General features: G+C 40.3%; 1 protein-coding gene across 6 annotated transcripts in view; it reads left to right on the top strand.

Annotated features, from left to right (window-relative positions):
- Positions 1-25,149, top strand: part of GRAMD4 (GRAM domain containing 4) — a 71,802-nt gene that overhangs the window by 22,307 nt on the left and 24,346 nt on the right. For all 6 annotated transcript variants that reach the window (XM_053977478.1, XM_053977481.1, XM_053977482.1 and 3 more), the window contains 3 exons: positions 1,168-1,378; positions 9,646-9,766; positions 22,655-22,775. In XM_053977478.1, coding sequence (XP_053833453.1) covers positions 1,168-1,378; positions 9,646-9,766; positions 22,655-22,775 — 453 coding nt within the window. The remainder of the gene's footprint in view (positions 1-1,167; positions 1,379-9,645; positions 9,767-22,654; positions 22,776-25,149) is intronic.

Below are 25,149 nucleotides of genomic sequence, written 5' to 3'. Positions count from 1 at the left end.
ACAAGTTTCTTCATCAAATAGTCAATGAATGAGCAAGAAGTGTTTCTATTTTAAACATAGCTCTGACAAGTAAAAGAACTTCAAAGAAAAGCTGTTCTTAGAAAATAACCTTGGTGTGAGTTACTGCCAGTGTTTCTCTATAAGTGATAGATTAAACACAGGGTTGAAACTTTAAGCATCTCTGATAAAGGAAGAATTTTGTGAGGCTTTTTGCCAGCTGTACTGTAAGGGGTTTGTATTAGTTTAAAACTTCTGTGATTAATTGAAGGGTGCTGATAAACCTTGGCAGAGGTGCAAACTAAGACATATTTGAAGGGAATGATCTGGTTTGAACTTGGTGTGAATAGTCAATGCCAAAGTGTTAGGGTAAATGGAGAATCCTAGGGAAAGTTGAAGAGCTCTGTTGAAAAGAGGTTTGTCCTAGGAGGTGAGAATTGCCTTAGGTGCAAAGGCTGTGGTTGCAAAAGGTTTTTCTGTTTTGCTCTTTATCTTTACTCCTGAATTGACATATGTCTGAATTTACCTTTGTAATTTCATCTCACACTAATGTCTGGCATGATGTACCATGAAGCGAAGCATGACTTCTAATGAAGAGGATGGTAGTGCTGACCATAGAGGACAAAAGGGTAGTACCAGGAACAAGTGCCTCAAAAGAGATTTTTAAAAATCCATTTGCTAGAGTATGGCATCATCCTTCAGATGAATCTCTGCGTGCTGAGATAATTGGTTTGGCTTTAGTTTGTCTGGGAATTAAAAAGTTGGTTGTGAAGCTTGGTGGATTTTCCTGTCTTTGATTAGGAGCATCACAAATTGAATATTGACTTATCAGCTAAACTTTTTTTTGTTTCAAGTAACCTTTTAGGAACTGACTTCCTAATCTTTCTTTGGAGTGCAGGTTGTTACTTTCTGCCTATTCTGGCTGCTTTAAAAACTGCCAGGAGAGAGGGGCTGTGATAGTCTGGGAAGAAGGTAAATGATCAACTACTGCAAACTGAACCATGCATCTGTTACACTGTGGGAAAAACTCCTGTTAGGAAGCTAAGCACGTTTTTCCTCCAGTGGTAGAAAAGCACTTGAAGGATGATTGGGAGTAGTTAGTGATAAGAATGTGTGTATTTAGATTTATTGCAAGCTTTCTAAAATCCTCTTGATTTCTTGATCTTGCAGAGACTCCAACCGTCATGTTAAGGTAAAGCAGAAAAGTGCAGTGCTGAACATGCTAAAGAAGTTGGACAAAATAAGGTTCAGAGGTCACAAGAGAGATGAGTTCCTTGATTTAGCAGAGTCTCCAAATGCTTCAGACACTGAATGTGGAGATGAAATCCCAGTGAAGATACCTCGAACATCAGCTCGAGACAATGAAGAGTTGAGAGACCCTGTAAGTACTCAATTTAGGTCAATTGTTGTATTATGTTATTTAGTTTTCAGGCAGAAAAATAACAGAAATTACTAATACTTGATCCTTATATTATGGTTGTAACACTTGAAGATTGTGGACTAGGAAGTAACTTTCCAGTAATAGGCCTCATTTTGTGGAAAGATCAATTAATTTCTCAATATTAGAGTTCCCTGTCCCTACTTCTAATTTTAGATATTGTGAGTTGACAGGTTTGTTAACTTTGGATGTGCTTCTGAATGCTCTCTGGTTTTATTTGTTTTGTTGAATTACTGATGAACGTGTGAAAGAGGAAAGGCAATTTTTCAGTCTGAGGAGCTCAGATCTGCTCAAATTACACTGTCCTGGACTTTAGGGATAAGACTTCTGGTTGCTTTGTTAGTGTTAGAGGGTCACACCAGCTCCTTCTCCACTACAGTGTTATAACCAGTAGTGCTTCCATGCAATTAGAGCTGGTTTAAGCCTGTGAAGGAGGTGCTAAACCGTTTTGGTACTTGTAAGGGGAAGCACCAAAGACACTGCTTCAGGAAAAGTTAAATATTGGTTTAAAAAGTAAAATAAAATACTTCTTCAAGTGTTAAAAAAGGGCTGTGGATCCATGAGCTTGGAGTGCTACAGTATTAGTTTAGATTTGTCTATATAATTGAATTGTGGAAGTGACTTGGAATTCAGGATTTATATCACCCTGTGAAAACTTACTGTGCAGTTTTTATCCCCAAAATGTAATCAGACTGTTGTCTGAAGGCTCATTTCTAGAAATGTGGGGCTTGCTCACAGGAAGCTATAAACTAAAAGATTTTAAACTGTATATGCTTATTCATCTCCTTTGAGGTTGGCAATTTGTATCTAGTTTTGTAGCTATTAGCTTTTTCAAATTTAAGTGAGCTTTCATAGTACTATATACAGTCCTATAGAGAGCTTTTTGCCAGAATGTTTTTCCTATGATCATGGAACAAACAGGTGGTAATGACAGAGCATGTTTTGGTCACAAAAAGTCTGTTATATGTAAATCCTCAAGCTTCTCAGACAAGGAAGTCTGTTAAATGCTATTCCTTTGCTCTTATTCTACTGAAGACATTTGTCATTTGTTAAGATGTATATTGGGACTAATCTCTGATGCTGACCTTCCACCATGGTATTTTGTGAGTTTTCTATACGTAAATACTGGCTTATTTTCATTATACTTAAGGCTTTATGTTTCGTGTTGGTATATATGCCTTTTATATTTAATCAGAAGTATCTGGATGGCAGAGCTAGAGGCTACAGAACGATCTGCCTTAAACTCCAGGTACTATTTTCTGTATTTCTTCAGGGGAATAATAGCTCCTGGGTGGTATGGAGGGTAGCCGAGGGCACAGCAAGGTAAACTTGTAGTTTTGAATAGTTATAAAGCCTTAACAGCCGCATATCTGCAGTGATGGGTCTCTGTTTTCTCAAAATGTTGAGCTCTGTGTGCTGAGAAGGGAACTTAGAGAAACACTTTGCTTTCTGGCTGATTACATACTGCACTAAGCTGTTGTGGTCTAAGTCCTTGGGATACAGTTGAGGGAAGTTCTTTAAAATCCAGGAGAAAGAAAGAGAGGAAAGGAAAAATGGCATCAAACTTGTTTTGCCCCACTCCTGATGTTTGGGAGCTCCAAACCCAGTGTGATGCTGGAACAGCCTAAGAGCAGTAGCTGTGTTACAGATATGAGCAAAGTAAGCAAATTGGTATGAGGAAAAAGGTCTATAAGGTCTAAAGGACATATAAGGGATAAATTTCAGATGGGAATTTTGAGAGATTAGCAGTTGGCCCTCACAGGCATCTGTGCACTCAGCACTGCTGCCCATCTGTAAAATGAAGGGAGAAGAAATAATCCCCTGTGTTGCAAAGGTGCCAAGAGTAAAGAAAGTAATGCTTATATGTTTAAATCAGTATTAAAGTAGTGGTGTCTGAGGTTGTGTGAACAATGCAATTCTGAATTATTTGTCTATTTCTTATTGAGATTATATAGTTGAGTTGTGCCTGAATTGGTTTTAATTCAGTGTCTAAAACTCATAACCTAAATTGCTTGTACAGGGTGTTTTTCTTTTATAGGCTCTGCAAGCAACTTGGTATTATATTACACTGATCATGGGAAGACCAAGTCTTATTGGTTTCTTCCTGTTTAATACCTTTGGGAAACTGTTAAAAGCACACAAAACCCAATGCAAGTCTTCTGTGTAAACAGAAGTTAGGCTACATGTCTTTTCAGACAGATGTGAGGTGTACTGTGCTTCCACTTCTGTTCCTTCATTGTTTCTATTGAAATCTGGTACAGAACTCATGGTCTTGAGCAAGGTTGGTGGCTTGGAACTGAACATAGGCATGCAAAATTAGGGTCCTTGTCCCCTTATCTGCATCTTCACTGTCAGCCATTCCCTAGACAAAGGCTTCATCTCTGCCCCTCTCTACTTCCCTCCCCCTGCCCCTGTCTGGTGTGTTAATCATTATGGAGGCATTAAGGAAAGATCTCTGTCTGTTAGAGCAGCACAGTGCAGTCATATGAATGAAGGACCCTTCTGTGCTTCATGGGTTTACAGAGCTCTTAAAAATGTGCCTCTTCTTTAGGTATGTAACTGAACTCGACAAATGGGTGCAAAAGCTTGATGCAAATGGAGACTGCAGAGTAAAAAGCCTTGTCATAAAAGCTTGTGATTGCAGAGCCCTGACCATCTGCCAGGAAGAGCATCATCCTCTGTTGCACTTCCAACAAATGGAAGTGAATGTTCAGTCCCAGGCCACAGATTGCGCAGTGGCACTTAGTCCCAACACTTCACATGCCTTACTGAAGTTGCACATGTAAAATTCATACCCTGTGGAAAGACAGAAAGGGTGGACAGATGAGGTGATTTCCTATTCTTTATCTTTAAACTGAGATTTACCTATTTAGTTCAATAATAAATATTGTAACCTGTGTTCAGGTAAAGCACACAGCTAGCTCCTGGTCTGAGGACTCTGGAGAAGGAAGGATTTCTATTTTCCTTTGAATTCTCAGTGGTTTGAGAGTTTTTGTTCAAAAGGTGTCTTTATTTGAACTAGTTTGGATTCAGCTTACAGGCTGGCTGGTTGCATGTGTGGGTTTCCCCCTCTCATTTAAGTGCCCCAGCTACCAGATATGCCTTGAATAGGAGATACTTTCTTAGGTCCCTGTGGGTGTTTGGATGCTGTGATCAGATCATTGCCAAGACAGCAGTACTGGTTAAAAAATTCAACTCTCTGCTAAACATCTCTTTCAATTCCTGAATGGCTTCCTAGATTTCTTCCTTCATTCCCTCTTTACCATAGCTGGTTGTTTGATTTTTTTTTTAAGGCAAGGGTATTAGACACTCTATGCAGCACTGCTCTTTCTGCATTGTTTTGTAAAATCACCACAATTGCAAAATAGTTAGTGGGAGGAACCTGGTCCATTCCAAATCAATTAGCATGTGATTTGTTGTGACATCAGAAATTGAGGTAATGTTGCTTGCTCAGTAATTAAAGTCCCCTTTATTCAGTGTACCTTTCCTGTTTGTACAGAAGGGGAGACAAGATCCAGTTCTCCATGCAGGTATATGAATGAACAGGTTGCAGAGAGATCACATCCCCTTCACAGAGTAGAGAAAGAGCAAACTGTGTTTAAACCTGTAGAGGCTGGCATTAACCTGGCAGTGAGAATTACTAGTAAAGCTCTCTTGTATCTGGCATATTGTACTGAAAGCAGTCTAATCTACTTATGCAAGTTCCCTGCCAGTGTGCTAGGATTAAATCTGAGTTATTGTGGTATAGAAAATTACTTTAATTGCTCTTGCAGTACAGCTTGGTTTTTCCTGACACATGTCAATTAAAGCCTTAAATGCTGCTCTGTTGGTCATCTCATTTACAGTGATTGGAAGGTATAAAGCATGCTGCAAACATTACAGTTAAGAAGTTAAAGTCTCTAAACCTGGCGAGCACTAGATTTTAAAAAAATTATATAGAATATAGGTGTGGTTTAGAAGCATGCCAGTATGGGTATGCTTCCATGAATAGCTACTAAAGATTAACTATTCATGCAGATGCTTTCATTCTTAAGCGATGTTGTTGAGTTTTACCTTTTCTTACAGCAGGTAATTGCAGCATTCATGGGGAGCCCTTTCATAATTTGAAGTAAGAAAATGCACATGAAGTGTCAGATTAAAAACTCAGGAGGCTAGAACTTCATGAGACAAGCTGTGTAGTTTGTTGTATTGCTGAAGACTTCCCCCTCCTCTTTTTTCCTCAAATGAATGCAAGTTAAAAATTTCTATTTTAAACTACCTCTTCCCTGTGTTGTGTTCCAGCCACTTTCTGGGCTCTGAGGGGGGACTTGGGTGGATGATTTCACCCCTGGCGTTGGCATGTTGTGTCCTCATTGCTCCCCATCCTTCTTGTTTGAGAACTGCTCCTCTCCGGGTTAATGACAAACTTGGAAATTAGACCACCATTTTGTTAGATATTCCTAGAGAAAAATTGTCCACATACATATGATGTTGTGGAAGGAAATTAGAAGCACAGAGTTAGGCAGTTGTGTTTCTATGTGATACTGAAGATGTGCTGTGCTGCAGGAGAGGACAGATCCACATGCACTTAGCTGGGAAGTGACTTGGACCCTTTCTGTGGCTGTACGGCAGCACAGAGATCAAAATCCCAGGGCTTGCAGGATGAAGGTGTTTTGGAGAGGGAGGGCAGAGAAGTCTCAGGCTGGGAAGTGCTGTTATGAAAAGCCCGAACTGCAGATGGCTTGAAAAACACTTTTGTGGGGAGATGTGGGTTTTAGATCTGGAGCTGGATGTGGCTTGGACAAACAACCCTGAGCTCTGCTAATGGGTTACAGGCAGTCTGTCACCATCAGAAATGTTCCTTTAACCCCTCTGTCTCTGTGTTCACCTCTGTCTTCCTAGGCACTGCCAGGTCTTCTTGCTTGTGGTCTTGGCTAAGTAATAACGATTGCCAGCATTTTAAGAGGGCTCCTATGTCAAGTACTGTGAAAGCTAGAGAAGCAGAAGAAAGAGCAGAAATCTGTGGAAGCCTTCAAGGCTTTTACTGTGAGTCAGAAACTAGAAAGGACATCTGTACAGTGCAGTGTAGTTAATCCAGCCTGAGTCCCAGCGCTGTCCTACAAGGCAGCAGAGAGGAGAAACCTTTACCCAGATAAAACTGGGATTAATACAAGGATTTTGTTAACTTGTAAATTGAGCCATGTATGCTAGCTTCAGACAGAGGGACCTTTTGAATTCAGAGGCAGGCAGTTGACCTTCAGCAAATGTAGAGACATTATTTCTTGTTTTCTTAGGTGTGTTGGTGTGGGGAAAAAGCTTTGGTGACAGAGACATCTGCTTAATTGTTTCCCATATCACTGTCCTGGGTGTCCTCAGTTTTTCTGAGTGTTTCTAAATGGTAATCATAAAATGTTGTTGTGATACTAATTTTGGAAATTGGATGCACCACCAATCTTGTGTCACTGTGTATCTTAATAAACGATTTTACTATTACATGTTAATTACATTATCTTGCTCATAGTATCCTAGTAAGCAGCCTTATGTTTTAACTCAGTGGATTTTTTTTCTATTTTTTTCTCCTCTCTAAGTTAGAAGGTCATTTTAACCTTTTGTAGGTAGTTTAAAGATGTGTACCTTCTGATTTTTAACCCATCTTTAGGCTGCTTGGATCCAATGCTTCAGCAGATAAGCATATTTGGAAACTCTTAAGAATGAGTCATGTTAACTGGTATCACTCTCCCCAGTGCTCTGCACCTCTTGCTCTTTCCTTCTTCCTTAGAGGCACAGTTAAGGTGTCCTGGGCTTTAATTATTTACTTAACATCTCTGAAAAAGCAAAAGCAGAGCTGTTTTTTTAGGCATATTTCTGAAATGTAGCACATCTTTGGGTAAAATATCTTGAGTACCTTCAATGAGGATGAAAACTTGAATATACTTAGGAACTTGCTAGCTCCCTTCTTTTTCCTGTCCTCCCTCACCTGGGGTGGGGACAAGCTGCTGTCTAAGCACGGGGCTGATGCCCAGAGTTCAGACACATTCGTTTTGAGTACAGCACCTTGCTCTTTGTCCTGTATGTGATTTTTTTTTTTTTATTTATCAATAAAATATTTAAGCAGTGGCACTGTTTCTTCAGACAGCTCCCTGTGAAATCCTGCATGCTGGGAGCAGAGATTGTCCCTATGTGCTAGATGTGGGTGTACAACATAGAAAGCCATGCATTAACACCTGGGCAGCAGTCTGTATTTCAATAACACTTCCCTTGTGCTTGCCCATGAAGTGTGTCGCAAGGGTGCTGCTTTTCAGCTTCAGCCACATCATCCTCCTTGGGGCTCTCCAAATGTCTGGCAAGTGATAGCACTAAATCTTGCAGTGTAAATAAATACAACCCAGCTCTGTAGATAAGAGATCAACACAGAGGTTAATTTGCATGCTGTGCTCATCTGAAAAGAGTCTCTGATAGTTTTCTGCGGTGGCTGGAGCAGTTGCAAATGGCATCTCTCACTGCACCTCCCTGGCTAAAGGCAGGAGTGATGGGGAAATGTGGGGCATGGCGAGGAGGATGCTGTGCTGCAGCTCCCGGTGTGAGGACTGCCCTGGGGTCTGTCCCTCTCTGCTGTGGTGTGATTGGTGCCAGCTCCAAAATGGGAAGTAGCCCAAGGCTGCTGCTGAGCTAACTGCTTCTGCTCCTCGTCAAGGCCAGCAGTGTTGACAGAGTGCTGTGTGGGTGGGTGCTGCTTAGGGGGCTGGAAATAGCATCTCTGCTTGGCACTGTATAGAGCAAGCCCAGGTGGGGAGGTGGTGCTAGGTAAATGCTGGGCAGGAACTGCCTACAGATTGCTAATATGCCTGTACAGACAAATTCTGAGGCTTAAACGCAGGATCTGTTCTTAAATTCAGGTTCAGTTTAAACAAGAAAACAGATGTTTAATAGGTGTTTCCATACTGTTTTATCTTGAAAGTGCAAATAAATCCCAACTGTGAAAGTACTTTGCTATCAGTAAGCTTTCTGCACATCTTTCCTAAAACATAGAAAATGTCTTAATTTAATGTCTCCTGTAGATTACTTGAATTTATATATGCACGTAATTTAAGCTGTCATGATTAAATGTATGCAAACTGGTATTTGAAAGGAATACAGTTTTCAGGGTTTAAACAAGGAGTGGGGAATAGTCAGAATACATAAATAAACTCCTTTTTGTCTTGAGATCTTTTTTGAGATGTAGGTTTCTGTAATCTATCACTTTGTTTTTGAGTATAAACTGCTAGAGCAGCTTATTGACAGATTTTTTTCATACCTGGTGGGGACTTGGGGACTGTACACAAGCACTGAGCAACCATTACCCAGGAGATGCCCTCACCCACCCTTTTCCCTGCTGTCTGAAAAAACCCACTTTATGAAAGAAAGAAGGCATCACCTGCCTTCTGCTCTGTGGGCTTGGGGTTTTTCTGTGTTTACATCATGGAGGTGGTGGTTGTCAATGGTCTCACTAACTAATCAAATTGCTTTTTAATTCCTGCTTTCTGCAGGAATTAAAAAGTATTTTCAGTATTCTGCTGAGTTCATTCAAGGGGTGCTGGTAAATCTGTTGAGGCATGCAGTCTTCTGATTTCCCACTCTCCTAGCATGCCAGGATGAGCTCCTGGGCACCAACAACATCCTTCCGCAGTAACTTGGTTGTGAGGGAGTGGGGACCCCCTTCCTTGCTGAGAGACTGTGATCTTGAAAATCACACATTCCATCGATGGATATTAAAATACACAATATGTGTTTCCCAGTAGCTCAGGAATTATCTAGAAAAATATTACTTTTGCCGGCCTCACAATTTTATGTTTAAAGTGTGTGGCATTGACCATTCATTCTATGGGAAGAGGAGAGGGGTAGTATAAATATGGCTTTTCAGTCAGCAGAAGGGATTAAATGATGATGCAGTAGAACTGGTGAGGGTGGTGGTGGGAAATACTTGTTTTCTGTAACTTTCCAAGGTTTGCAGAAGTGTGTTCTGTAAACTCACATTTGATTAGCTTTCATTCACTTATTTTTGTAATCTGATGCTGAAAGAGGCATGTAGAGTTGTTGATACTTGCATGTTTCTTACATGCTTGTTTCTTTACTGCTACAGAAATCAGTTGATGTATTTAAATAACACACACACCAAAAAAAAAAAAAAAAAAAAAAAAAAAAAAAAAAAAAAAATCCTTCTGAACTTTCAGTATGTTCTGGCTTTCTTATAGGCTGGTCCAGGGACCATCATCATGGCTTCAGGAGTCCAGGATTTTAACAGAACAGAGTCTGACAGACTGAATGAGATCAAAGGTCACCTGGAAATAGCCTTACTGGAAAAACACTTTTTACGTAAGTATAAAATGTTCTGTGGAGAGGAATAATTTAGGACTTCTGAAATAATGTTTCTCTAATTGTAGGAGTTGGCATCAGAATTTTGAGGTGTGCCGATGTGCAGATAGTATGTGGGTTTACTCTTCCCTAAGAAGAATTTAAAAGCATTCCCAGGGTTTCTGGGTCACTTGGGTATTTTTTTTCCTCATTGCATTCCTCACAACATACTCACTATGTGACAAAAGCTGCGTAGTTGAAGTCTTGATGTTGACATCTGCAGGTTGTCTTAGAACTAACTAAGTCAACCTTAACGTGCCTGCAATAGATGTTTTTCTTTGTAGTAGTAATTGCTAAGAAGAGATTTATGAAGGGGACACCAGTTCATTTTTGTGGCATCTGTTTCAACAAATAATGCACCTTAAAACACGTCTCTTAACATTATGTGTATTATTGGGAAGTGGTGTTAGAAGTACAGAGAAGAGTGTCTGTAGATTTAAAGTGTACATTATATACATACATATGTACATGTATGTGTGTATAATGAGAAAAAGTTGTCATTCATGGTTAGAGGCAGCTGCAAGATTTTGGAGATTTTATCTCAGCAGGTCTGAACTGTTGATTTTTAAGGTAGGATACTTAAAAACAGAAAACAAAATAATCTGATAGAAGTAGAGATCTCTGTAATAAACCAATGGGAATTCTTGCTCAGTGACTTCCCAGAATGGCCATTTTAATATTTTGGTTTTGAACTTCAGAGTATGAGGGTTGTTTTTATCTGTTCAAAGCTTGTCAGATATTTTCGAAGGGGTATAAATAACAAGACCATAGATTCTGTTCAATTTCTAGGCTATAATCCAATGACAAGACTTAGGTTTTTATCTTCAGCATGTTCTCAAGGATTTGTCATTAATTTTCTGTGACTTGTTTTTCACTTGGCAATACTTCTTTGATATGTTTTCCCCCCGATGTGAATAAGAGGGAGGCCAGATAAAGGAGACTGGGCAGGAATTTATAACAAGCTGCTGTCAACTTCCACCGATCCCTGGAAGAGGCTGGAATGTCAGGCAAAAACTGCAAGATCTTGCCTTGTTAGTTTCAGTGATTTACTTGATTTTTGTTTACCTATTAGGTACAGAGTTACCATGTACTCCTTCCATTCCCAAAGATACATTGCTGTAGCTCCTGTTATACAGCTGTGTTTTAGGCTAGATTGGACACGTGATTTCTCAATGCAATCTAATGCGCAACAAAAACAGTAGGAGTTAGCAGAACTGATTTCTGATTTGAAGTAGGATGTGCTTTTTGATGTAAAAACATGGTAGGGCTCCCAGGCACTTCCATGGCTGGTGAATTGATACTCCTTCTTAGTATGTTCTTACAGTAACTAAATGGGGCACACAGGTTGGTGAATATTGGTAGTCTTCAGGTTCCTGCTGTAATTTGAAAACCTTCTGATCAACTGTTACTTGTAGGTGAATCATTTTTCCTTTGTGCAGAGCTTTGTAGTGAGCTCCAAGGTGAAGGATAAGGAGGATAAAGTTTACCCTTTTGTGTAAATTCAAGCGGACGTTTGGGGGCTCAGTCCAGTGGGGTGGTTCAGCTGGGTGCCTTGAGTCAGCCAGGGGTGTCTCCAGCCCTCACCTCTTCACCAAAGCCTGATGTTTGCTGTAGCTGAAATTACAGCATTGTCCTCACAAATTGGTTGTAACTTTGTACATAAAAACAAAAGTAAGAATCATAAACTGGTTGAGAAATAAGTGAGATAAAGTTTATCCCTTATTTGGCCACTTTCCATTCAAAATTTTCGGATGAAATAGGTCACCATGTTTGTCAGTTGGAGTGAAGTAGGAATTCAGCATTTGCATATGGCTCCTGAGTTACTACCTTCCTTTTTTCCTTCTCTTTTTAGTTAGTTTGGGATTTTTGATACTAGAAATGCTTCATTATTGTTTTCTTCCCAAAAGTGAACTAATGCTGTGCAGAAAAACATTCTTGAAATGTGCAATTAGTTCACTTCAGTTTGCCCTTGGAAGAAAGCCTGGTCATTATTTTTTTAAAATCCTATTGCTGCAGTAGGTGTTTTTTTAGGAAGGCTGGTTGCTCTGCAGTATTTCCATACTATTTTTAACTATGGAGTCCCTTAAGGACTCCTTGCTATGATTGTGGTTTTGCATAAACTGTGTGCCATGTCCACGTACTCCACTTCCTCCAGCAGGGCATGCAAAAATCAAAGCAAATGCTAGTTAGTGAGGGAAATAGCTAAAGCTTCATGCATTTGCTTTTTAGTGTGCTGTAGTTCTACTTGTCATCAGCTTGATTCTGACTTTTTTTGTCCTCTTCTATACTTTAATTTGTATTGGTGTCATCAGACCAGGAGGTTTAAGGAGGAGAGATTTCCTCTCAGCTCTACGTCATGTGTAATGTACATATACGTTACACAGCTGCAAGTCAGCGTAGGTCTGTAATTTGAGGTGCCTGACTAAAGTTTTTCTCTAAACTTCATTCAGTCATTGGTAGGCACCAGCAATGGGTGCAGTTTGGCTGAGTAGTACATTCAGTGAAACACATCCCAAACCTAACTGTAGCCTCTATGAGCTGCAGAGGAAATCCAGAGCCAGTAGGTATGGAGACAAACTGTTGTCTCTAAGGGGAAAATATCTTCATCTGAGATGCCAGATGAATGTCTTCTTTAGAAAAGAGGTAATCCAAACACCCAGAGATGTGAAGATGGAGAGGAATTGCTTAGCATGTGCAGAGCTGTAAATGCAAATGAAACGTGTCTGGAAATGCAAGGGATTTAAGTTGCAGATTGACAGCGAAGAATGGGATCTTGGATAATGTCTTTAGCAAGGGGGAGGGATCATCTGATTCTCCCAGCTAAAGGGGCTAAAGTTGCTTTTCCTGTCTGTGTGGGAGTGGTCTTAATCTTTTTGATCTAATGGCTCATTCTGAGCCTTATTATAGGAATGCTGAAAATGTGCCTGTTGGGTTTGTGGTATTAGTGTGGGTTCTTTCAGAAAAAGTCTTGGAACACCAGTTGAATGAAGAGTGCAAAGGGCTTAGTCTGCTGGAGTTTCCAGTGCATGTGGTTGGAAAAAGCTTTTTCTTGGAGCTGGGGCAATCAGAATCCTTTATTTCTAAAGGACTTCCTGTTATTATAACTTAGTTTTTCATACAAGTGAACACTGCATTGGGCTAGTTGAGGGCTCAGTTTGGGGAGGCAGCTACTGACCCAGGGCAGTTAGATTGATATGCTAAGATAGTAGTGATTTTAGTATTTCCATTTCAAAACCTGGTTGTATCTTAACAAAAAATAAAATTGTACTTGCTGCTGTTGCATTTGAAAGACAAAACAACCAACAAAACAATCTTTCTGCTTTTGCACCTTTTTTGTTTGAGGTAAATGCCTTGATTCCTGTTACTTACTGTGCCTGCTTACAGAGGGCAGTTTTGGAGATATCAGCGCTCTTGTCCTGGTGCCACAAGGTGCTTTGTAAGCACACATGCATCCTGTGGTTTACATGAAGTATTAGCTAATTCTAATTCAGGGCGTTCAAGCCTTTTGCAATGCGGAATTCAGCAGTTCAGGAAAGAGTTGGTAGCACTAGCTGAGAGTGAATAAGCCCGGTGACTCTTAGAGAAGAGGGTTAGTCATGAACTGGTAAATCAAAGGAACCTCACATGAGGTTGAGGATTACTAGAAGGAAATATAACCCTCTCCCACAAGGGTTTTTGCATTCCATTCCATACAGCAGTCTGTGGCAGGAGTCTTTAAGGTCTTACCACATCAGCGGTCTCAGTCATGATCTTTATACCACATGACAAAAGAAGCTGGGATTATTCTGCTTTTGCATTGAAATTTCTGCTCTGGCACACTGTTCATCCTCGTGCCTTATTGAACCATATATGTGACTATCTCCACAGTATTTTCTCTGGCTCCCACTTTCTGATATAAATGACCTGATGATTCTTTTTAAGAACCACCTAGAAGAATACTGACCTCATGGAAGTAGACCTCTAGAAAACCAGACATGATTCTCAAGCAGAACTGGCATGTTAGGAAGTGTTAAACCTCAGAGGCCAAGCGTGTGCTGACCAGCAAAAGACCTATGCTGAAAAGTCCAGTTCTCTGCAGAAATGCTAATGCCTCCTCAAACAGTCCCAGTCATTCTATGCAACAGTGAAGCTGTGCCAGAGTCCAATTACCAACTGTGTCAGAATACCTTTGGTTTAATTTCTCCTGATAGAAGGGTCACACCAGTTGCAGTAGCAGAGCTAAAGAAGAGCAGAAGAAGATTCACTGCATTGGTTTTGCTGTTTTCTTACTGACGTAGCGGCCTGTAATCTGAACCTTAGGTTCAGAAATCTTGAAGCAGAATCTAGAGCTGATTTGATCTCATTTACATAGCAGGTGAAGACCCTGGCAAGAGAATAAGCAGCTGCTGTGTTTATCTGAGTGACCCAAATACCAGCTGTGGGCCATAATAGCCATTCCTTGCTACATGGTCAACCCTTGGCCAAGTGATCCTGATGCTGTACCATGGGCTCTGAAATAAAGTGTGGCGATGCTGGTGAGCGCTGAGGGTGCTGTGGCACTGGAGCTTACCCTGGGTTTCTCACATCCTTTACTCCTTCCTCTAAACTTCCTTTCTTTCAGTTTACAATCCTGGACTCCCTAACACTAAAACTATACCCCTGGGAGATTTACATGTCTCTTTGGAGATTGTAGAGTTCCTCTGATGAAGACTGGTTTGCCTGTGGTGACTTCTGGGAAATCTTGAATGTTTATCCTGGGCACCCAGAGAAGACACAGTAAAAATATGTGAATCCAGGCTTTGCTATGGTGCTGTCTCTTTACTAGAGCTGTTTTCATTTGCTTACTAGCAAATTTTAAAGTTTTTCTAGGTCTGACTTCGATCTGAGAGACTTCTCAAAAACTGCAGAAAGTTTCTTAAGAGGTGTAGGAAAGGTTTTGCTTATACCCAAAGATACTTATATACCGTTTATGTAGAAGCAGTTGTGAGCAGCGTAGAGCTTTTGTTTGGGAGTCAAGAGGCCTCAATACAGACTAATGAGCATTCAGATCTCCATTTCTCATCTTCAGGGACTCTGCTCTGACTGGTGGAGGAGGCAGATTGGGCTTTTTTTTGGTCTCAACTTGGCTTCTAAGAGCATGAGGCTCCTGAGACCGGGGGAGAGGGAAAGGATGTGACTCCATCCCAGTACAGCAAGCAGGCTGGAGTCCTGGGCTGAACCTTGGTCTGAGCCTGGTTTGTGCAGTCTGCCCTTGTCATTGTACAGAGCATGTACTCGATGATGTAGGTGATGATGCTGTATGTGAAGATGCCCAAATGCTGCAGGAACTTGTGTTGTCACACTGCCTTTTCATGAGACTGATGGACCACAAAAATGCAGCACAGTGCTCAGAGGGATGTATTATTTGAGCTGCTCCAGAGTCTTGAACAGATACCACCTACACACTGTGTTATGTATGTGGGCTGTGCCTGTTTCTGCCTTTTTTTTGTGTGCCCAGCTTGGTTTAATTGCAGAGATGGTGTGAAAACCCAGGCAGGGCAATGGTCAGCACTGTTGTGCCTCTCCCTTTTGTATAACTGGGACAGAGATTCTTGGGAGCCCTGTGTGGAACCTGCATTTCCCTGCTCAGCTTAGTAACACAAAAGCCTTGGAAGAGCCTGCTGCTATTCCTAAGCCAGACGTTATTTCAACATTTATAGACTGTTTCACTTCTGCCAAAACCACAGAGTGAAAACCATTCCTGCAATAATGACAACATTTTTGCAGCTCTATTTATTTTAGGTGGTTTTGCAACACTTTCAGCATTTTTATTTTCTGAAATTTCTGAAAATTCATAGAGGAGCAGTATTTTTCATTACTTTTAAGCTGTCCTTTTAAGTGTATCTAGCAATACAAAACTTTCCACTTGATGTTTTGAGAAGGGGGTCTGTCTCAGTAAGCTGTATTTTCAGGAAGTGTAATTTAAAATCCTTCCCTAATGAAGGGGAAATGATCCAGGTCTGTGTCTATTACAACATGATAAAGCTCCACTGAAAGCACTAAATGTAAATGTAGAGTTACTAATTGGTAGTTAGCATAATGATTTTGTACAAACCTTAGCAATGGCATCTTAGTTCTTTCTAACCTCACTCACTTGAAGTAGGACATAACAGGAATGGTGAGAGAGGAGGCTGGAACAGTTTGCACAGAGGAAGAAGACATTGTCAAATATGTGTTTTGTAAATCAGTCTTCCTCATCACATGAAAAAGAACACTTTATATGAAACTCTTGCTGTTCAGGTGAGGAGAATAGTAGCAGTGAATATTAACTGATTGAGAGAGGATGATGGTTCAGACTCTGCCTTCCCTCCACTGTTTCTGGATCAGAGTTGGCTTATTTCTTATTAGTAGAGCAGGAGCCCTGTCAGCATGCTGCTCCCTGTCCTGTAGGCATATGCAAAGAGGCTCAAAAACTGGTCCTCTAAAGCTCTGCTTAGTGTAAGTAGTGGGGCAGGACCTCTGTCTTTGGAAGAGCAAAGGGAAGCACAAAGGAATGATGGAAACAAAACAAAGCAAAAAGTGATTGTTTAACTTCCAAACCTGTGTTAAAGTTTTTAAAGGGAGATTGGCATGACTGGTTCTGAAAATGACAGGTCGCTTTGTTTTGATGTGTGCAGACTAGCTGGAGAAAGGTGATACTGAAAATGGAGGAATTATATTTATCCATTTCACTTCTCCACTCTACCAAAGTGCCTATATAAAACTGGGCAGAGAGGAGGGAAGGATATGCACTCAGTAAAGATACTTAATCTTTAATGATTCTGTTTGCCTTTTGGCTTTTTATGACACCAATATTACTATTAAAAAATCTTTTTTTTTCTGCGTGAAAGATTCATGCAGACAAGCAAGAGGCCTGATCACAAGGGAAAGCCATTAAATTGACAAATCAAGATGTCACAAATGCAAAAAAAAAAAAAAAAGAAAAAAGAAAAAAAAGAAAAAAAAAAAAGAGGAGTTCTTCCAGACCAGTTGTTGTTCAGCTCTGGAAGGGCTATGGAGAGCAAGAATACTGGTATCAATTTTGACAAAGGACATTTTTAGGCTCTTCCTTCATAAAATCCTTAGAGTAATCCTTCTAAGCAGTGAGCTTTGGGATTCCCAAGTGAAGTGTAGAAATCCAAGCATGAAAGATGACATGACCTTAAAGAAGAAAGGACAGCTAATAAAGTGGAGCTGCTAGAGTGATGGCTTAAATAAGCACTTTGCCAAGCATCTGGCAGGCAAAGAAGTAGAATATCTCACAATCTGGGATCAAAAGGTAATGTTTTATCTGAAATTTTTTGGGTAGATTTATGATAAGTTCTTTGGCAAACTCCATGGTTCTCAAGTCACTGATGGAAAAAAACATATGCCCTGGAGAAGGAGAATCGTGGATTAGAAGAAGAACAGGTAATGAATAATGCACTTAATTAATAAGCTGTATCTAGTTGTAGCTATGAACTGTGAACATGTCTTCAGAGCAGTATGTAAATTGCAGAGTAACTGTAAGCAGGAAAAAACAGGTTAGGGAATTCCATTGCAGGTTCTTCCTCCATCACTGCTTGTTGGTCAGACAATATTCTTTGTTTGTCTTTGCTTTATCATAGGTGATGGAGCTGTTCCATGTCTTTTACAGCACTACCATTTGCTGCTGGTTTTAACAGTGAAGACTAAAAGCCCCTCAGTGTCTATGATGATAAAAATATCTGATGTTTTCAGACTCCTGGCATTTTGTTAGTAGTTTCATATAGTGAGTTTACTTGGGACAAAGTTAACACATTAGCTTTCTGTAGGAACTGGGAGTCTGGTAAAGGTGGAAGCTGCCTGCCCTGGAGACAACTCCCAGCTCCATCAGCACAACTGGTGAGATCCAGATTGAAAGTGTGTGGTTGGGATTTAATGTGTTTAGTAACAATTAAATAACATACTTGAACTCCAGTAATGTGCAAAGGGTTGTAAGGAGATTTACCATGATTAGCATAGATGTAGAAGGGTTATTTTTGTCCTGTTAAGTACTGGTATTTCCCCATGTAAATATGACAGGGTTGTGCACATGCTTTTTGCCATTTCTAGTTTTTAACTCAGATTAAATTCCTTAGATTTAACACTAAACTGAATTCAGGTAGCTAGAAACAGTGACTAGCGGTCTCTAGCTCTGCTCTGAAATAAATTTTTGGTCACTTTGTCCCAGAGGGGGATTTTGCAACATACCTGTAGGTCTAGGAATAAATGGTATTATATAAAACAGCTATGAGGAGGCTCCCTAATCTACCTCCAATCCTAGGATTAAGGGAAACATCCGCTTTACTTCACAAGCAGTTTGGAATTAGAAATCCAACATTCTGTCATGCCTTTCTAGCCTGATGTATCATCCTTCTTTTCTAAACACTATTCACATTCTGTTCAGTCTCACCAGAACTAAATACTAAATACTTGGATGTTTAAGTGCTTTTTATCAGAATATTTCTTACAGGTGAGTATTCTGAGGAGCAAACTGATTTTTTTTTAATTGCTGTAGTGGCTGATGCTGTAAGATGATGCAACAAAACACTGAGTGCTGCTGTCTTTTAGCAGTTATGTGGTATCAGCTAAGCTTTTTGAAATGCTAAGTCTTTCAATTTCACTTGTCAAATCCTTAGAGTTCAGGTGTGACAGTTCCATTGCACTTCATAGAGGATAAAATGCTGTAGAAAAACTGAAAAGGGTACGTTTTTTTGGTGACCTGTGAGATACATCACTGATGATGGTCTTTACTATGGGGTCAATTCTCCTAGGGTTTACAGTGCAGTAAGAAATTTAATGATTACTGTCATTGAAACACCACTATTGCCTTGTCTTGCAGACCTTTATAGCTCATTTTAAAAGAGCAATAGCATCCAGATATTGTCCTGCTTTTCTACACAAGTTGACTTTGCTAGAGAGCTTCTAAAGCATTCTTTTGGAGTCACACTTGCTGTCACAACCTGAAGGGTTACCCAGTATGTAGGTATTTAGAGGTTGTGAGTGAGTTCATAGGCTTCTCTAAGACTCAAGGGCATGGAGGTTTTTTACTTTCTCTATTACAGATAGCGACAAAAATCATGGCCAGCAACTATAGCTATGATTTATAACTCAAGTATATATATATATAAATATATATTGAACTGTTACAAATTCCTGGGAGCAATCAGTAGTATGGCAGCAACCAAGTAGGTGTATACTGTTACAGGCTACTACAAACTTTTCACTAATGAAGAAAACTTTCCAGTAAAACCACAGAAAATGTAATTATGATGTATTATTTATATGCTGTTTACATTAATATGAGTATCCAGTTTATTGGACAGATGTCAGAATGGGCCAAACCATCCCAGATGTGGGAGGACTCTGTCCTGGGTGAGGGTCCAAGATCTCTTAGAAAGTTTGTGTGAAGGGTTCATCCTTTTTAGGAAAGGAAAAGTATATGCAACATGCAAAGTTCTTGGAGAGAGAAGTTTTGTTTTGGATAAAAATTAAGTAATATCAGACAGAAATAAGGAAGTGTAGGATATTACCACTTCAGCAGCCAGTAGATGCTGTTAATTTCTATATTTCACCCAGAATAGCCAACAGATGTTGTTTTCTGTTCTCTCAGGCCAATTACTATTTTTCTAGACAGTTTTCTTTTTCCTGCAGATAAAACAGCCAATGGCAATTACCAGGTCTTACTTCCTCAGAATGTTTTCTCTGTTTTTGGACTATTTTTCACCTTTTCAAATGATAAGTGGCTGTTGTAGTTCCTTGTTGTTGTGCTTATTAATGGTATCTCAGGTGTCTCAGGTTTCTAGGTACCAGGCTGTGCGTTTCAGAGAGGTCAGCTGCACTTCTCAACAATGCTTCTGGTTCCCAGGTCTAGTTTCCAGGCATTTTCTCTGTCAGTATTTCATCAGACACTTTCTTCTTTTAGTAATTTCCCTCCTCTAACCCAGGTCACCTTTATGGCTGCTCACTTCACCTGAATGTCCAGCTAAGACATGCACTGAGCCTCCAGCAATATTTTAATCTTTCTTGCCCTGGAGGAGATAGTGAGCCAGGATGGATATGCTTGGGAAGGAAATTATGGAAACTGATTAATCTGGAAGCTTGACATTTTATGTTTTATCCTTTTGTGTGTGTGCAGAGTGGGGAGGTTGTTTGAATTTTGACTGACTGAAGATGAAATCCAAGGAGCCCTCCATTCTCAGCATCATGGAGGGTACTCATCTGTAAAACTCAGTAGATAAATACGATGGTGAAATGTTCTTATGGATTCTTCTCAGGGGTCCGTGACCTCTGCTCTTTGTAGCCAGCTTCAGTCATTCTGCACAAGGGCTCTTCAGGGATAGAGGAATTTGCTTTAAAAGTATAGTTCAGCTTGGCCAAATGATAGATGATTTCAGGGGAGAGAGCAAGGGAGAACTTCCCCCCCTCTTTCCCCTCTGTGGCTTCTATTGCTTAGCAGACTTAGGAGTACTTAACTAACTGAACACGAAGGTTTTACAGTGCCAGACCACACTGCTGCCAAAGTAGCAACAAATACTGCTTTAAGGACTTGATGAGGTGGATTTGAATTGCAGTCATGTATGGGAAAGTTAGGAAATGCTCTGAAATGTGAAGCTATGACAGTTCTTAAGGATTGGATGTTGTATTTTTTTTAGTTTGTTTTATAGGAGTTCTGCCTCTTTCACTGTGCACCCTTTAACTCTGCCTCTTTCCATAAAGAATATTTGGCACTGCTTGTCCTATTTGGAGGACAAGAGGTAAAATTTCTGGAGGTTTTGTTTTGGTTTTAGTAGTACAATATGTAGTGCAATCAGAACAACTGGAATTAAGAAAGCTGGAAAATCTGACTTTCAAGGACATTGAGGTTAATTTATAATGTGTGTGGTTTTCTTATGTACACAAAATGCATAGTCACTTCCTCTTTAATAGAACAAAAAATGCGTAATGAAGAATTTTTTCCCTTTAATGGTCTTGAGAAGATAGCGTCTCTCTCAAGCTTTGGAACTTTCTGTGATATCTTCATGATATTGCACAAGCTCCAGTGCATTTGAAGTGCAACAGATGTTTCCCCTCAGCTGTGTGCAGGCTCTTGTTCTGGAACAAGGCAAGCCCTTGAAAGTAGGGTAAACTAATTATAAATATAGTTTTCTTGTTGGATTTAAAATTCCTTGTGGAGACGTAATTAGGAGCAGCTCCATGTAGAAGTCTGCCCTTATATCCACATCTTTCCATTTATTTACAGGAGAGACAATACCTTCTGCACCAGCGACGCTTCCCTACCCCACCCTTGGGGATTCTCAGTTTTAGTTGCTGGAGGATAACGTGGTGGTTTCTGTGCTCCAGCTCTTCTTCCCAGGGTCACTAACTATCTCTCAGTGGGGAGATGGGTAACAGCACTCCTTTCCTTTTGGTGGAGTTCAGTCTGTAGCCTCACAGTGGAAGCCATAGTGTTGTCCCCTTGATTCATATATCTTCTTCCCATCTGAAGCTCTTACCCTGCTGCCGGAGTACAGAAATCGGCAGATGAAGTGATGGGACACGCTGCACAGGGCTTCCGGCAGGGCACGGAGAGTGTATCCGTTCCTCTGCACATTTGCACTACGGCTTCAGACCTTCTCAGGAAGCATAGTGCTTGGAGTCAGTGAGGGTCAGATACCAAAATTCTCTGATTATCAAAGATTTAGAAGGCAATATGTGAGAAGAAACAAAAGCGATTGTGGAACAACCCTCTGGAGGGTATAACATAGTACTCCAGTCTTGTAAAACAATGTAAAAAGCCTGAACCTGCTGTGTTTGTGATGGTAGTGGAAATAGAAAGTAGTTTCTGTTCTGGTTTGTTGTAAACTTGAAATACACCTGCTGTTCTACTACTGATTGTTGTGATTGAGCTTAAAAAACATCCCAGAGAAAAAAATGTAGAGTAAATTTTCATTTAAAAAGAAAAAGGAAAAAAAAAAAAAAAAAAAAAAGAGATTCCTAATCTTATTTTTGCCATGTCTCATGTATGCCTCTCTAGGAAAAGTTGTCAGTAATAGTGACCCCATTTTAGCTCTAGAGTAAAATAAGATCATGAGCAAGGACACTGACAGTGACAAAAAGCAAGGCTAATTAGCCACAAAAAAGCCTTATGCATACTCGATACTAACTTTGTGTGAAAAACGTTGTGGGAGTGTGTATGTGTTTGTATAAGTAAATACGTGAGTACACTTATATATATATAATTATTACATGGAAGTTAGTAGGGCACACAATAACCTTGGAAAAGTAAAAATTTTAACGTAGTTTCTTGTTTCACAACCTTTTCTTAAAATTATAAGGTGCTGAGGCTCATAGAGGGTCCATCTGACATAGTGTCAGAAATTGATGGGCATGGGTTTATATGGCATCATATAACTTCTTTTGAGTTTATGGTTTCATGTTTTCCCACCCACAGACATGGGGAAAGAAAACAGATACTTTTTTTATTTTTCTTTTTTTTATTATGACCACTGGATTTAGCAAAAGACAGCCTTTCCTGCTGATTATTTCTTTAGGGAATGAAGAGTATGTCGTGTTTAAGTAAAGATAGCTTGTACCAAGGGCTTATTTTGCATCTTGAAAAGAAAACTTTGGAGTTGTTTTCCTCCTTGCTTAACAATTGTAATGAAACATTTTGTACTTGATACAGCTGTGTGGTTTTTATGAAGTCTGTCTAGCCCTTAAATACTAGGTTTTTTTCTGGTGAACATATTGGGTATAGCACAGCTAAAAAAATCCCCCACACTGAATCTGTAAAAATTAAATTTTAAATTTCTTATAGAAATACTTCAGGGTAACTTAATCTTTATCTTCTTCTTCTTCTTTAATTAACAGAGGAGGAGCTCAGGAAGCTGAGAGAAGAAACAAACGCTGAAACATTAAGGCAGGAGCTAGAAAAGGAACGGCAGAGGAGATTAGAACTAGAACAAAGAGTCAATGAAGTACTTAAAGCAAGGTAAGAGAAATATCTTCATTGTAGAGCTGAAAGCCACTTGAGATCTCTGACTGTCTCTGGGAAGTGCTGGTAAAAGCATATATTTCCAGCCTAGGTGCTCTTAAAATAAATTGCTGTCTATGTTGTCCTGTAAAAATACATAATTAACATCCATCTATGTATAAGTTACTTGGCCATACATGCTACTGTAGCTATAGAAGTGCCATGACACTTCCTAGTTAAGATATTTTTCATTTCACTTCTTCTGATGCTCTCCCTCTGGGATCTTGCCTTCCTGGAGCTACTGAATGCCAGAGCCTTTGCCAAGCCATCGCATATGCTTATCCTTCTCAAAACCTATGTCTTCTCCAGACTGCCCAATCCTTGTTACTCTTATTCTAGCAGCAGCAAGGATGTCCCAGTGCCACGGCAAAGCCCTAAATGCATGTGAGTAACTGGAATTCAAGCCTTTCTTGCCACTGCAGTGACAGATGGAAACACCTCCCCATGCTCCTAGGTACTTTTAGCCTCAAGGGCATCCATCTTGATGATGCAGAGCATACATTTGATGTTGTCTCTTCTTGCTCTGCTTTGCTACATAGATCTTCAGACCACAGCAGTTGCTTGGGGGCCTGGTTGTTCTAGACCCCTTGTGTACGTAGCTGCCTGTTTTATCTTCCCCGGCAGTAACTGAGATTACTCGGCAGCAGGATCCGTGGCTCACCACTAAGTGCTGTCATCAGGAGACAGTGCTGGCTGAGTTGGTGATCACATGCTAAGCACTGCCACTTACTCAGAGGTGACAAGCAAGAGCAGACAGGCAAAATGTTTTGCTTGGATATGCAGTTTCCCAGTGCCATGCAAATTCTTCCCAGCCTCCCACTCCATTCTGTACTTAGGTGTAAAAATACCTTCCTTCCCAGGCCAGCCACATCCACTGGTAGCAGTGGAAGTAGGAGCTATTTTTAGGAAACATGTGGGCCTAGTTTCTTTCTGTTCTCTGTCTACCTCCTGCTCTCATGGAATCATAGAATTATTTAGTTTGGAGAAGACCTTGAAGACCATCAAGTCCAACCATTAACCCAGCACTGCTGAGGCCACCACTAAACCATGCAGTCCAGAGCCACATCTACATGTCTCTTAAATACCTCCAGGGATCGTAACTCAACTTAAATACCTCCAGGGATTGGAACTTGGCAGCCTGTCCCAGTGCTTGAGATCCCTTTTGGTGAAGGACTTTTTCCTAATACCAAGTCTAAAACTCTCCAGTGCAACTTGAGGTCATTTCTTCTTGTCCTGTAGCTTGTTACCTGTGAGAAGAGGCTGACACCCACCTAGCTACAACCTCCTTTCAGGCAATTGCAGACAGCAGTGAGATCTCCCCTGAGCCTCCTTTTCTCCAGGCTAAACAACCCCTGTTCCCTCAACCACTCACTGTAAGCATACACATATACTTTATTTATGGGTGTCAGAAGGTACATTGCTGTCTTTCACTTCAGTCTCTGTTGGCAGACTGGTTATCCATGAATTTACTTAACACTATTAATTGCTGGAGCTATCTTCTTCTGGAAACTAGTGAGACAACACATTACAGAAGTCCCATCTTAACTCTAAAGAAGCATTTAATTTGCTTTCCTTTTTAACAGATTTTATAGTGGTTTCAAGAAGTGCCCCATAGTTACAGAATTGTAAGATTTGGTGAATTACTGTTCAGCATTCAGTTTATTTGCCATCCTTAATGAGTCCTTTCTTCTCTTACATTCTCTCCAAATTAAAGATTTCCAGCTTTTCCACTGTCTCTTTAAGAGTACTCCACCCCCTTCATCAATTCAGTTGCCATTCTTTAACTGTTTTAAAGAGTTTGAAAAGTATTCAGAGTGTTGGTGCACCAGCACTATTATTTAGTGCACAACACTATTATTTAGATAATAAAAGATAGATTAGGCTTTCCCTCTTATTCTCAGTACCCACTACAGTGGGATTTTTTTAGGTGATATTTCACAGTGATGATTTTCCAAAATCACTGGTTCTGTGCAGGGTTGGTCTATGTGAAGTCTTTGACCAGTACTGCCAAGTCAGCTTAGAAGGGGCTCTCAAAGGTCCTTGTGGAAGTCTGGTTCCCAAGCCACCACCACAGCTGTGCAGTGGGAAGGTGGCCCAGATATTTTAAAGTTGCTCTTACAGCTGAGATGTGAGAGTGCATTTTTATTGCCTGTGCTGGTTGGTCTGGCTGTGTGTCTAGACTGGTATTATCTGTTGGACAGTTGAAGAGGAGAAGCTTGGGCCTCTGCATGCTGAGAGTATCAGCTAGCACAGTAACACTTGTACAAAGCGCTGAGCGTTGTTTCCTGCTCTTGGTAGATGAAACTGATGCTTAAGGAAAGGATGCTTTCTC

This window comes from Vidua macroura, chromosome 5 (assembly GCF_024509145.1).
Source record: "Vidua macroura isolate BioBank_ID:100142 chromosome 5, ASM2450914v1, whole genome shotgun sequence".
Taxonomy (NCBI): Eukaryota; Metazoa; Chordata; class Aves; order Passeriformes; family Viduidae; genus Vidua; species Vidua macroura.
Note: the sequence above shows the minus strand (reverse complement) of the source record. Positions and strands in the feature narration are given on the sequence as shown.